Source organism: Phymastichus coffea, unplaced genomic scaffold, assembly GCF_024137745.1.
Source record: "Phymastichus coffea isolate CEN01 unplaced genomic scaffold, Cenicafe_Pcof_1.1 PCOF00092, whole genome shotgun sequence".
Lineage (NCBI taxonomy): Eukaryota > Metazoa > Arthropoda > Insecta > Hymenoptera > Eulophidae > Phymastichus > Phymastichus coffea.
This window is the reverse complement of record NW_026706903.1, coordinates 753,280-766,504: the sequence shown is the minus strand read 5'-3', so window position 1 is coordinate 766,504 and position 13,225 is coordinate 753,280. Positions and strand designations below refer to the sequence as shown.

The following is a 13,225-nucleotide window of genomic DNA, read 5'->3' as shown; positions in this document are numbered from 1 at the left end:
TTGACGCTAAAAATGTCAATATTAAATTGAAGATTTACTTTTGCACGTAATAACTTCATACGTAATAGATTTATATATAATTAACTAAACTTCTCGTAAATTTTTTAATTAACTGTTTTTACCTGCTACTGCTTGCAAGGAATCTAATATGTATCTAAATTTTTGACTAAGTCATATTTGAGATGATTGCTCTAAAATAAATTCATTTAGAATTGTGTTAGTTGCGGTTTGGATATTTACTTGTATTTAAAAGTCGTAGAGCATAGATTCATCAAAAGCCTTCCAGATTCTGACTCATTTGAATATGATCTCTGAGTTATCAATTACAACGAAAAAAATATCATTTTTATTTTAGAAAAAAGTTACATTAATACATCAAACTTTCGAGTTTCTCTTTGGTGTATGCTCGCCTACATAAAAATCCAGCTATTCAAGTTGATTTGTCATTAGCTAGTGTCATTTTGAGTTAGCATGATAATATTTGTAATTGATATAAAATTTTTCATGTGATAGCAATAGAGTTACGTTAAAGTAACATTTTTTCTTAGCTGTTTATTATTTTTAATCGTATATACAGTTTTTGAAAGTCGCAATAATACGAGTAAGAAATCGGACAAATATACGTATAGTGCACCTTTGTAATTTAAACAAAAATAAACAGTATAAGCTTCAGCGTACATAATAAATTTATGATCTGAAAAAAAAGGAATAAAAAAAAATTATGGATAAATGAAAGTTCATTCAAATCGGAATTGTTAACACTGATGATAATGAAATATATGCTAAACGAAGCTTGAAAATACAAACAATATAAGAGGCATTGTACACTCAAATACAGCATGTACAAATACAATCAACTATCAGATCCTCGAGGAACTAAAATCAACGACTCGCCAAATCGAATAACACTGACACATATCATCTCCCCTAGTAAGTATGTACAGAGAGAAGAGCCATGTACCCTCGGTGACTGCAACTGACAATCGTATTTGTCCTTGCGAGACAAGGGGTAGACAGACCGAAATCCTTCGGTCGCGCTTCGATTGCCGTCCGAGAGCGTCCAGTCCCTTTTACTTCTTCTATCTTCTCTTTTTTTGCGCTTGGATGAGTGACGTGCTTCCGGTTTCCGGCTTCCGTGGCGCGCGCGGCCATCTTGTTACCGCTTCTGATTTCCTGAAGGGATCAACAGAGGGAGAGGGAGAGAATTGACCGACGATCGCTGCTGGCAGACGTAATCGTGTAATGCAATTGTCTTATTCTACAGGCTTTTTGCAACCTTGCAGAAAGGCATGTTTTTGTTTATGTTTTTCTTCCATCGCAATGTCTTGGTTTGACTGAGAAATAATTTAGGGCGATTTTGTTGAATTCTTGTGATAGTGAATAAATTAATTAGTTTTATAATTGTATTTATCTCTTATAAACAAATTGGTGAAAAGCAGATTTTCGCCAAAACTTTTAATTCTATTTTTTTTACGATTATTATGTGTGCAATGTGTAAGTGAATATTCCATTTTTGTTATTGTTTTTATTAACGAACCAATATGTTACGAAATCCACATGAAAATAGTCAATTTTTCGGTCAACAACCTCAATATATTTCGTTTCATCTTTTTTTGATTTTGAGCTTTTGAAAATTATGAAAATGTTTTCACGAATACCAATTACCAAGTAGAATTTCAATAGAAAAGATTTCATCGGTGTGTCTTGTTATCTGAAAATATTGTCATGAATGTTGAATCAAGTAGCCGAAATTATTCATCCGAGGAAACTAATTAGATTTGCCTCTTTGTGCGTAAAAAATATGACTCGTCGCATTTATTTATTTACCAGACGAAGTTAGATCGCAATGTGCACTCTGCTCCGATCCATAGGAGAAAGAATAAAGAAGAGATTGTATAATTTGCTGAGAAGTTGGATAAGATGATCGCCTAGCCAGGGTAAATGGACTGGACAGCGGTCGACATATGCCGGTGGCGCGGGAGTTAGCTCGACTGGAAGGACCTCGATAACATTCAACTGCCTCTGCGCGAAAGCTATGATTTATACGAGCTGTGCACTCTGCTATCGCGATCCGGACACGGTCCATCGGCTTTCCTTTTTTGCGCGAGCTCTCTGCACGCTTACTGGACGTTTACGATGTCTCTTTTTTTCTTCTATCTTCATCGTTGTGGTTAGGAGCTGCGATTTCTTCAAGAATTTTCACTTTGACTGAGTTTTGTAAATGATTTTGAATTTTACTTTTCGGTCAAACGACATCTCATTTATGTACTTTAATTTTTTTTGGATTTAGTGGAAGATGAATTTTGTCACGTTCGTTATTTCTTCCAAAAATACGTATTTCCCTTTTATATGTAATTTGTAATTTCTAAATATACGTTATTTCATCAAGGTCTAATCAAACTGGTATTATAAAACACAAAAGGCACTGCATAAATTATGTTATCGCAAAAATACATTGATTTAACTACGAACACGCCAGACGCATCAACACTTTGAAATTTATTGTACAGCAATTTATTGTTCGCGATGCAGCACAATAAATAAAATTGTAGGAGGAAGCTCCTTCCGGATATTTTTCGCAAGAGGTGATCGCATGTTGCGTAATACGAAGCGCCGCCAATCTATTTTCAGTTGGCGCGCTTTCGCTCACTGTTGACGTTACTTTACACTCACGGTTACAATTTTGGAAAATTTAGCGATGATTCGTTTCCTTGACTCACATCCTGAAAAGGTATGTTTCGCTTGTCGTTGATTTTGGATGAGTGAGATTCTAATTTTCTCGTCTAATTTGTAATTTTAAGTTTAATTCTAAATTGACAAATGAACGAAAGATAAATTCAGCTTATAATCTTGAGTTGGCCAAATGAAATGTATAAGTTCTATTTTAAACATTTGACGACCATATGGTGATGCATTGGTCAGTCTTCGCTAAATTCTCATACGTTAGTTTTGTCAATTATCTTTCAACCAATAAACTACGCTGGATTTTGAATGGGTGCCAAATTTTATCTCAGGCAATTTACGTTTTGGCAAAAGTAAAAACAACAATTTTTACCAATAAAACATTTTTTAGACTAAAGAAATTAATAACGTAATGTTTGTAGTGTTTATATTAAGTATATGTCGCAAAGAATATGAGAACAAGCAGTGCAAGTACTTATGTCGATATACCCCTCCAAAAAAAGTATGCCATTCTGTACAAATCGAGATTAGACACAAATATAAATCACAAGATAACGAATAACATATCGAACGATATCTCTTACCGATACACGCGCGCGCGTGAATCCACCGATGCGCGTTATGCATGAATATAAATCAGGGCTATTTGGCCGAAAAGTAGTCGAGTCATCCGACAAAAAAATCGAGAGACAGAGAGAGAGATTCGGGCGCGTGCAATGCACAATCGCGGAAAAATCAGTGTCGATCGATCGACCTTTACCCCGCGGGACGTCCCCTAATATTTCCGAGTCTAATCGAGGGGGTGGACGTCTCTCTCTCTCTCTTTCTCTCTCTCCAGGAATATAAAAAAACACATGGGGGGCGATGCAGTAAAAATATAGCAGAAGGATGCAACCAGCGCTCGAACAGATTGAATGAAGAGTTATGACCGTAAAGGGGAAAAGTTGCTTTTTTGGAGGATTCGCACTGATGAAAATTAGTCTGCGATCTGAATTTGTCTGTTTTTCTTGCCGATGGTCATCACTCTAAGTACTTGCGTAAAATTAGCTTTGTTTTTTTTAGATTCGATATTGAACTGAATTTATTGCGTTAAATGCGGCTCAAACATTTTTGATTAATTTATATCATTCAAGTGAATGAAAAAAGGTCTATATATAAGACAGCATGTTTATAAGACGATTGTTAGTTTTTCTTGAAATTCACTGACGACGTCCACATCCGGGCCGAGCGGATCACCCGTGAAAGTATGCATTATTCGGATGTAAACAAATATCTCAAAATTACATCTCAACACCAATAAGCGAATAAATCAACGTGAGGAAAGTTCACTCTTGACAAATGCGAACTGAAGACAGAAAGCAGTCGATAAAGCCCCCGAAAAAAAGAAGACGAGCTGAATAGAAAGACGATGAGACGAGATGAGCGTGTACCCGTAGCTTCAAGGGAGTGTTTTATTGGTTGGTTTCCGTGGGGTGGCCCTTCTTTAACCCTCTGCTCTCTTTTGTTCGCGAACGCCGCTCGCCGTCAGCTAGTTATACGTGCGATCATTGTCGGCACACTCGATTCTCGAGACCTGCCTGCGCTCGCGTACCCGAACACTCGGCTTCGGTCGGGCGCCATGCGGTAACTGCTGCTTTTTACTCTCCTTTACGCGCTGTGATTTACGTTCCGACGAGCGCTCGGCTTGTTTCTATGCTGATATTGTAATTTATTTGGTTAGAGTAACGATGAGCTGCTATGTCTTCTTGTTTTGTGAAAAAGAATAATTTAAATGATGTGGCAGTTGGACATGCGCAAATCATGTGTTAAGATTATATTTGTTTTTTTTTTCAATTATTAATTGCAGACATGAGAGTTTATAAACATGAACTTAACGTGGAATTCATTGGAAATAAAAATTATTAAAATCTGTAGAAAAGAAAATATAGGTTAAGAATGTAGTCAATGCTTAACTATTTAGATATATAAGGAGAAGATAAACAAGATTCCTTCAAACGCTGTAAAACATGTTCTTTCGGTATTTAAAAATTTTCAGTAAAACATATCGTTAAAATTTTCGGCGAGGAACAAGTATATCTTCAAAATTTTTGTTGCGGAGCTCAACAAAAAATTAAATTTCGATTTCCGCTAAATAGCTCGTTTTACTTACCATATATATTTTGAATGTATTGGAATGTTTTATCTAAGAGATTGTTTACAATATAAATTACTTTATACCAGAATAGCCTGTAACAAGATATTTTTTATATTGGTTTCAAATATGAATGAGACCGATTATATCATTTACATTTAAAACATTGGTGCATTACAACAATAACGCAAAGCTCTGTAGTTCAAACTCTTTCTTCTCCGTGCACATTGTTTATTTTATACTTTTCAACTACAAACTTGAAATTATATAAGCCTATTGAGCTATTAACGTATTAAGTATCAATCAATACGCGATAACCAAGCAATACGCGATCTCTCGCATATTACCCCAAACAATAACAAGAAACCTAACGTTTCTCACCCCATCAACAAAACTTTAAGCGTTGCTGCACAGTCAAGTGACAGAAAAAAGATTATCCAAACACACGTTAAAGAGAAAAAAAAAAGAAAGGGCGACTTGCATCAAGTGGCGTTCACAAAAGGCAGTTCCGTGAGACGAATCAGCACCCACGCACATCGATGCTATCTAAGCGACAGGAGGGGTGAAAGAAAGGGAAGCGCCTGCGAACACGCGACCGGAAAAGGCATCCTAATTGATATCGATTCCAACTGCTCTTTTACTTTTTTTATATTTCGCTTTCGCTGTCCTTCGTGCGACGAGTAAATTAGCTGTATGTAAGTTTCTGATTACTCGGTCATGGGAAAGATGTTTTGATATGTTTGTCGATGATTCGTTGACTCTTTGTCGTGGTTCCTGTGAATTTTGATGAGTTGTTTGATTGCGTGACTATCTTTATCATATGCATTACGATGGCTATGGGTAAAAGTGACGTATTTCCGATTCAATATAAATCAATGAGTTTTTTCAATTAAAAAGAAATAAATAAAAGAGCAGAAGAGAATTTATTTTAAATAATCCTTGAAAAAAAGTTTGAAAAGATAGACAAGTAACGATGAAAAAGTATATTTGATAGACAGACGCGTTGAGAACAATGAACCCACCTCAAGCGAGTGTTTATCTCGACACGTCTAGAGTCCGACAACAAGATTCCCCTATTAAGCTTGTCGTCGTCGGGATACGCGGAAACGGTAGAGAAAAAAGTACGCAAGAGAGGGAAACAAGCGCGCAAAGTTTTTCAATCGCGGCGCAAAGTTTAGCGAGAGCGAGTTCCGAAGGGAAAGGGAGAGACAGAGAAAACTCGATTTCTACGTCACGAAAGGGGAAACACGCACAATGTAAATGTCCACTTTACGAGGACTAATGCTTCGTGAATTACATGTGAACGACTGGCTTACTTTTTTTCCTTCGAGGCAGCTTCGATTCTCTACTTGCTCCTCTCTCTTTTGTTGGTTTGGATATTTTGTATACAGGCGATTACTTAGAAGCCAAATTACGATCTTCAAAGTTTGTTATAGAATGGACTTTTGTAAGTATAGTAGATTATAGTTGTTATTAAAATTTTAATTAGTACAGTATTGATTTGATTTAAAAAACGAAAAAAACGGAAAATTGTTTATAAAGGGTTGCGTCATTTAACATAACTAGTTTTATTACATAATTTAGAATTAATAAGTAACATTTCCATGAAACCTTGAGGAGAAAAACAGATCGACAACAGCTGAATAATCCGTCAAGCGTTTTCAAAAAATAAAACTGCTACGTGATTGGCAAAAGGGTTGGATATATATAAAAAGCTCTCGTCGACCGCTATTTCCGCGAGGCGAATTATAGCAGCCGAAAAACAAAGCAAAGAAAACGACGAAGAAAAAGAATAAATAAAAAGAATAATGGAGCGGTGATGTATAACATAGGATGAGTTAATGTCGAGGACGACGACGTCGGGCACACGTATGGCTCTGGACGACAGCCAAAGTTACCCCGTTGGCAAAATTAATCAAAGTGGAATTTTCTCCTGCGCAAAGCATATTCGCTTCCCCCGTAAGAATGGATGGTTTCCGTTTCCTGGCCTCTCTCGTAAGCTTTATGCTACGCTGCTCGCGTAGCCCAGCGCAGCCCAGCGATGTATTAAGATTACTTAATCGATATTGCCGCGAACGGCCGATTTTTCATTCCTCGCTCGAGAGATTCGCCCGGCCGACGTTCGCTCGTTTTGACTTTAGACAAATGTGCGCGCTCCAATAGGCAAACATTCGAATACACAAGCTTTCCTGGGACTAATGTAACTCGGGCAAAGGCCATTTTCAAGACGTAACTTGGAAAAATAATACGAGATTGTGTCTTTATTGCGCCTATACTGTGAAATCGCATGACGACGATACGAAGCTTTGCAATCAGCTACCAATTTGGCTAGCGATAAGCATCCTGTTCCCACTCTGATGATCGCAGTAGTAAAAAGAAGTCAAAAAGGCAAGGGGACATCGGTGCACGGGTGAAATCGATTGACAATGGCGTAGCGCACGTGCAGCTCTACTTTCTTTATCTGATATTATCGACGGGGTCTGACCTCGCGCAGCGATTGCTTTTTAATGGATACCGAGCTTTATTGATGATACCGCGCTGTATCTGACACATATTTCAGAAAGAAAGCGTTCAAAGGGTTCATTTTAAAGCTGGCTTTTGCTGTAATTTTCATGTAGGTCATTATAGCGCTCGGCATTACTATTTTCAATGTAGACTTCTTTTTCGCTCGCTACCTCGGCCTCGTGCTGTCCCGCGCTGCAATCATCTTCCCCGCACCGAACTAACACTTGACTCGCCCAAGGCACACAAATAACCAATATGAATTCATTATATTTTATTGTTGTTTTGTTTTCTTTATCGTTTCTACAATTATGGAACGAGCGGAAATTGTTGACTGCTACGGATAAATCACTTCACATGTATACCGGGGGCGTAGTAGCGCCGTCTGATGGTAGGATTGCTACAGCTTCATATATAAACTGCATTCAGTTACGCGACGTGTTACTCTAACGACACCCATGAAAATTATTTTTCGACAAGTGCACAAATTCGTTGCTATTAGCAAGGAATACAGTGTATATATACCTTGTTTGTTGGTACATGTATATAAAATATGAGTGACCAAACGGTCGGTAACTTGGTGACTGTTCCGCAAGAGCGCTATCCTACCTGCCCCAATCTAACGCTTCTCTGTTTCTAATTCCAAGTCCCTGCTATGTGTCATATATAATCAACGAAGATAGATGATGCCAAAGTGGATATAAATAGATGCGTAGAAGCGAGGGTCTTTTCGCTTTGTAAAATAAGTGAGATTGTGAATTAACGTGAAGACAAAAATGAGTAGTTGGTGCAAAGTGACTTCTTTTAAGTATTAAATTTATTAGTTCTCAGCCCCTCTGTCGTTAAATTAATTTAACAGCTTCATATTTTATGAAAATTTTTGTTAGAGAGATAAAAGTAAATGTGCTAGAGAGATAAATACAAATGTGGAAAGAAAATAAGGCTTTGTTAGGCTATTAACACTACGATAGTTTGTTGAATTAGTGAAGGTTGCTCGCGAAAACATAAGAAAATTGCAGTACTGCAAGTTATATTCACATAGTTGACAATGGATGATTCACCTAATTGTGTTTATAATTCATACGATATTTTGGTAAATGCATTTATTGAAATCTTTGTTTTGTTTCCCGGTGAGCCAAGTATTCATTCTCACGGCTAAATGTATTTAATAGGCATACGTCAACGCGCCTAAACAACAAATATAAACGCTTACATTATGTATATATTGTATAAGCATCTATATTAGTTGGCTTAAATATCTTACGTCGTCAATTGAATATTGTATTTATATATTTATATAAACATAGATATAATACCTATACCAATTTTCCGAAAATAGTGTTTATAAAATGTTGTTCTATCAGTCTTATATTTCATTGAATAAAATAATTATTAATTGTTAATATCACTCATATAATTTAATAATGCTGATTTAGAAGTAACATTAATAATAACTTTCAAAGAATTTTTAAAAAAATATTTAACGTTATTAAATTTTGCAGTTAACCGATCACAGAGGTTGCAAAACTTTTAATCGTCACCTATTACATTATATTTGGAGCCAAGATGATAAAGTAGACCGATTTCTTACAAAACTTGACGAGATATCTCATATTGATAATTTAGTCGATACTTTTGGATGTACATTGCTTCATTACGCAGTTGAATACAATAACGTATCGATATCAGCTATACTCATAAAGTTAGGATGCAGTATTCATGCAGTTGATAATTCCGGACGAACACCTTTTCTACTAGGTCTGGCGAAGAAAGATGAGAGCATGATCTCTTTGTTGGTTCGCTATGTAACTGAAGTTTACGTTGATGAAGGTGTCGGTAGGAGTTGGTTGCACACAATTTTAAGTGAAGAAAAGTTATCTAGGTATGTACCTCGATTATTGCTACAAAAAGTGAAAGTGAGAAGTGGCGATGATATGGAGTTAGCTAATATACTGATTGCGGAAAAGTGTGAATTATGTTACGCGATTCATACAAGGAAATGTGCTGTAATAAAAATAATGATAGACCACGGTTTTGCAATCGATGCACAAGATGTGAAAGGGCATACTGCGTTACATTTTGCTGTACGTTTTGGGCAAACTGAAATGGTTAAATTACTACTAGAATGCGGCGCTGATGTGAATGCTCGAAATACCATAGGACAAATACCAATAAATTATCCAAATATTTTTTATGCCACTGCTGAACAACAAGATATTTTGAAACTTCTCCTTGAACATAGATGTCAATGGAGTCTGCTTGATGAAACTTATAGAATGCAAATATATAATTTGATGTGCTATGGACCAAAAGAAGCTATCGAGATATTATTAAATTTAAATGCTGATTATGCTGCGCGAGATGCATTTCATCAAACTATACTTCATTATATAGTAAAAAATCGTAATACTGATGTAGTCCAGTTGTTGAAATCCCGCGATATAGACCCTAACGTTGAAGATGACAAGGGCCGTACACCACTACATATCGCTGCTAAAGAAAAGAACGAAATAGCTTGTAAAATTTTTCTTGACAAAGGCGCCGATGTAAATAAAGTAAGCGACACTTTTATAGCAGTCCCGTTGTTTTATGCAATCACAGGAGCAGACCAGTACAATAACTGTAAAAAGTGCATCGAGTTGCTCTTAGATCATGGTGCGGATGCTCAATTTAGTGATAACGGATATACAGTTTTCAACGTGCCGCAGTCGCGTAATTTTGCACGGTTGTCGGTACTTTTAATAGGACATTTTGTCTTGCTTGAAGCATTTGGTAAAGAACTTACTGAAGTGATTCAGGAAGAAATTTTTTTAAATTGTTTTTATGAAATGCAATTCAGTTTTTGCAAACAGCGGCTCATAAAAACACAACAAGAGACAATTTATAAAGAAATAACATTATATGATTTTTTAATTGAAAGTGAAGATAAGATTACATCTTATATGTACAATAACGAAATTCTCTCGAAAATACAATCTTATAATTCTGATTATCATTGTAATGCTTATATTAACCACCGATTTCAGATGCGTATAAATAATGCTATAGAACTTGCCAATTTAAGAAAGCAAGCTACAATCGCTTTAGAAAATCTTACAGCATCGACAATTAGATATAACGATATTATTGTCCGTGAGGTGATTAGTTACTTGAATCGTGAAGATTTACAAAGTCTAGCCAATTTAGTAGCTGATAATATTGCTTGATTGAACGTAAGACTGACTATGTTTCTAAAAATATATTTCAAAATGGAAATAAATATACTCTTATTTTGTACACAAATTGTGATAAATTAATTTAATTTTGTATAATAACCTCGTTACATAATACATTTTATTCGGTTACATGAACATAACAATTGTTTTTTTGCTTAAAAAATAATTAAGATGTAAGTATGACATTTTAATTTGAATATAATTTATTCGGAAGGGAGGTTCGTGTATTATTTTGTTGCTCTATATATGTACAATAATTCATGAATATTCAATATATTCATGAATTATTGTATTAATTCATGAATATTTAATATATAAATTAAATAAATATATTTTCTTTAAAAACCGGTATATTCGGCTATTTATAAATAATGTATTTTTGAGATACAAACTAACAACTTGTTTATAAATTATATGATATTCTTAATTTTGGTCTATTAAGTGACACATCTCTCGATATCAGGTAATGGTATATTGTATAATAATATATTAAATTCAACAATTATTTCTGTAGGCGTAAGTGCTAAAACTATAAGGATAGTAATAAGTAAACTAAATATTGCTATTTAATAGCGACTTTGAAGTTTCTAACTAAATTATATAGAATTTTCTATATATTCTTCTAAACAATTCATTTGTAAAATATAAAGATTGATGAGAGAATTTCGTGACTTTCCCGCACTGGCGCTACTTTAGATATGCTTTTCAAACTTTTTCCCTTGAATTTTCCGTCTACCTAGATTCTCGCCCATACACCTCAGCTAGAGTTCTATCACTTCTTTCCATTGGTTGCTTGCTATCTTGTTGTTTATGAGCAGAGCAATTAAGACTTTTCATTCTGAAAAATGAAATAATTCATATTTTATAAAGACGAAATTACATGGATAATTACATACGATGGCCTGTACAAAAAAGAGTGCCTTTAACTGCTTCCGTAGCTAAAATGCAGTTCAGCGTATTGCAGTTCAATTGGAATTTTGAAAATTAATACGAACCTGAAAATACCAACAAATGATTCAAGATAATACCAAATACAGCTCAGGAGACTAGAGGACTTTAGGTGCAACCGAGTTTTAGATTACGAGAATAACAAGGCCAATGACTCTTAGAAGTAATCGAATTTATAGAATTATCGTAAATCAATATGATTTATTCTGATTTAGTTTCATATCTACAATCTTTATAATCTATTTACGATTATTTCTTATACAATTAAAAAAGGGAACATCTCGTTTTTAATTATTATCCTCTTTACACGTTGATCAAACTTCTAAAATCACAATCATTCAGATATTTAACAATCATATTCGCCACAGCATGATAGCCACCTTGCCTTAAATTGAAAATATTGTAAAAATGTAATAGCAGTTTCATATTTTATTTGAGTCGTACAGATGGCTTTCTCAATTCTTTCGACAATAAATTGAAAAAATGTAAAATACCCATCAATATTTAAATGTTGCATTTCTCAGTATTATTTTCGATACAAATTCAAATATAACTCAAATTAAACATCTGATTCTAATATATCCCACATCACATTGGCAATAGGAATACCTCGTATCCTGAATTACCAAATTCAGAAAAATAGGCTCGAACAAACTGTATGTCTTAAACAAAGTAATGATATCGGAAACGATGCGAGCGCCACCTTCATCTTACTGTATATCAGCTTCACCTCTCAGCAGCAAATCTATTATTTTTTTAAAATTCATCTCCGAATTCGTCAAATTTGATGACTAAATCGCAAAAACCAATGGTGTCATGAAATCACTGCTCGACTTGTTAATTTCATCACTGTTCTTCAACAAGAAATCAACATTTTACGGGAACAGATAATGTAATGGCATACATTCTACTATATCCCTAACATTAGCGTCGAATCTTTTGCCTTGCAGTTCATTAAGTGCGGCTTCATTTATATTCTCCGCGTGGTAATGTATAGGTAAGTGACCGTTTCGCTTCTTTTCCATTGGAGAAACGTGACGCTGAAGCAGAATTTTAACTATATTCCGAATTCCGTACTGAAAAAGGTAGAATATTGTCATACTACCAGTACAGTCCAGATCGAACAATACCACGCCTTGATCCAAGTGCAACTCCAAAATGCGACAATTTTCATCTTTTTCGTGAATATTAAAAACTAATGTTAACGTCACCACTACTGAGAGAAAATTCAATGCCTAAACTGGAATGGAGTGCTAATTCATGCTCTACCTCCTACCATATATACAACTACAAATTACAAGTATTTGGACGGTCACTGTCGAACAGGTAATTGCCTTCTAATAGGCCTGTATCCGGGATAGGTCCAACACCACAATTGAAACTGCGCAGTGTTATGCCACACCGAAAAATGGTTTGCTTTCCGATTATTTATGATGAAACTGAAAAATACAAATGCGCATGTAATCGCATAGTTGATCTGAATCTGACAGTGGATTCTTTCTTTCGTTAGTACGTATGATTTCCGATTCCGCGTGAACATATTTATCAACAAATGTCAACTGCATTCCCAATTTATAATCACTTCACGCAAAAAATTAAATCTAATAATATTGTTCTAATCTAATAATTGTTGTATAAATATATTTCATAGCTTACCCTTGCAAATTTAATATTGAGTTATCATCTGTAACGGTGTACTTTTTATACCATCGCAAATGTCCACATCAAACTCGACAGATTTCCAACC

General features: G+C 35.1%; 1 protein-coding gene across 1 annotated transcript; it reads left to right on the top strand.

Moving 5' to 3' along the window:
* Positions 1-7,826: 7,826 nt before the first annotated feature.
* Positions 7,827-10,660, top strand: LOC131669364 (ankyrin-1-like). Its single transcript, XM_058944194.1, has 2 exons — positions 7,827-8,408; positions 8,818-10,660. The coding sequence occupies exons 1-2, from the start codon at positions 8,364-8,366 to the stop codon at positions 10,519-10,521; spliced, it is 1,749 nt and encodes a 582-aa protein (XP_058800177.1). The 5' UTR covers positions 7,827-8,363; the 3' UTR covers positions 10,522-10,660.
* The last annotated feature ends 2,565 nt before the right edge of the window (positions 10,661-13,225 follow it).

Bases quoted from the DNA above. Each gene is read 5' to 3' on its own strand.
- LOC131669364 (XM_058944194.1), top strand. From the start codon at position 8,364: ATGGATGATTCACCTAATTGTGTTTATAATTCATACGATATTTTG. The intron at 8,409-8,817 runs GTAAATGCATTT...TAAATTTTGCAG, and splicing joins ATAATTCATACGATATTTTG to TTAACCGATCACAGAGGTTG.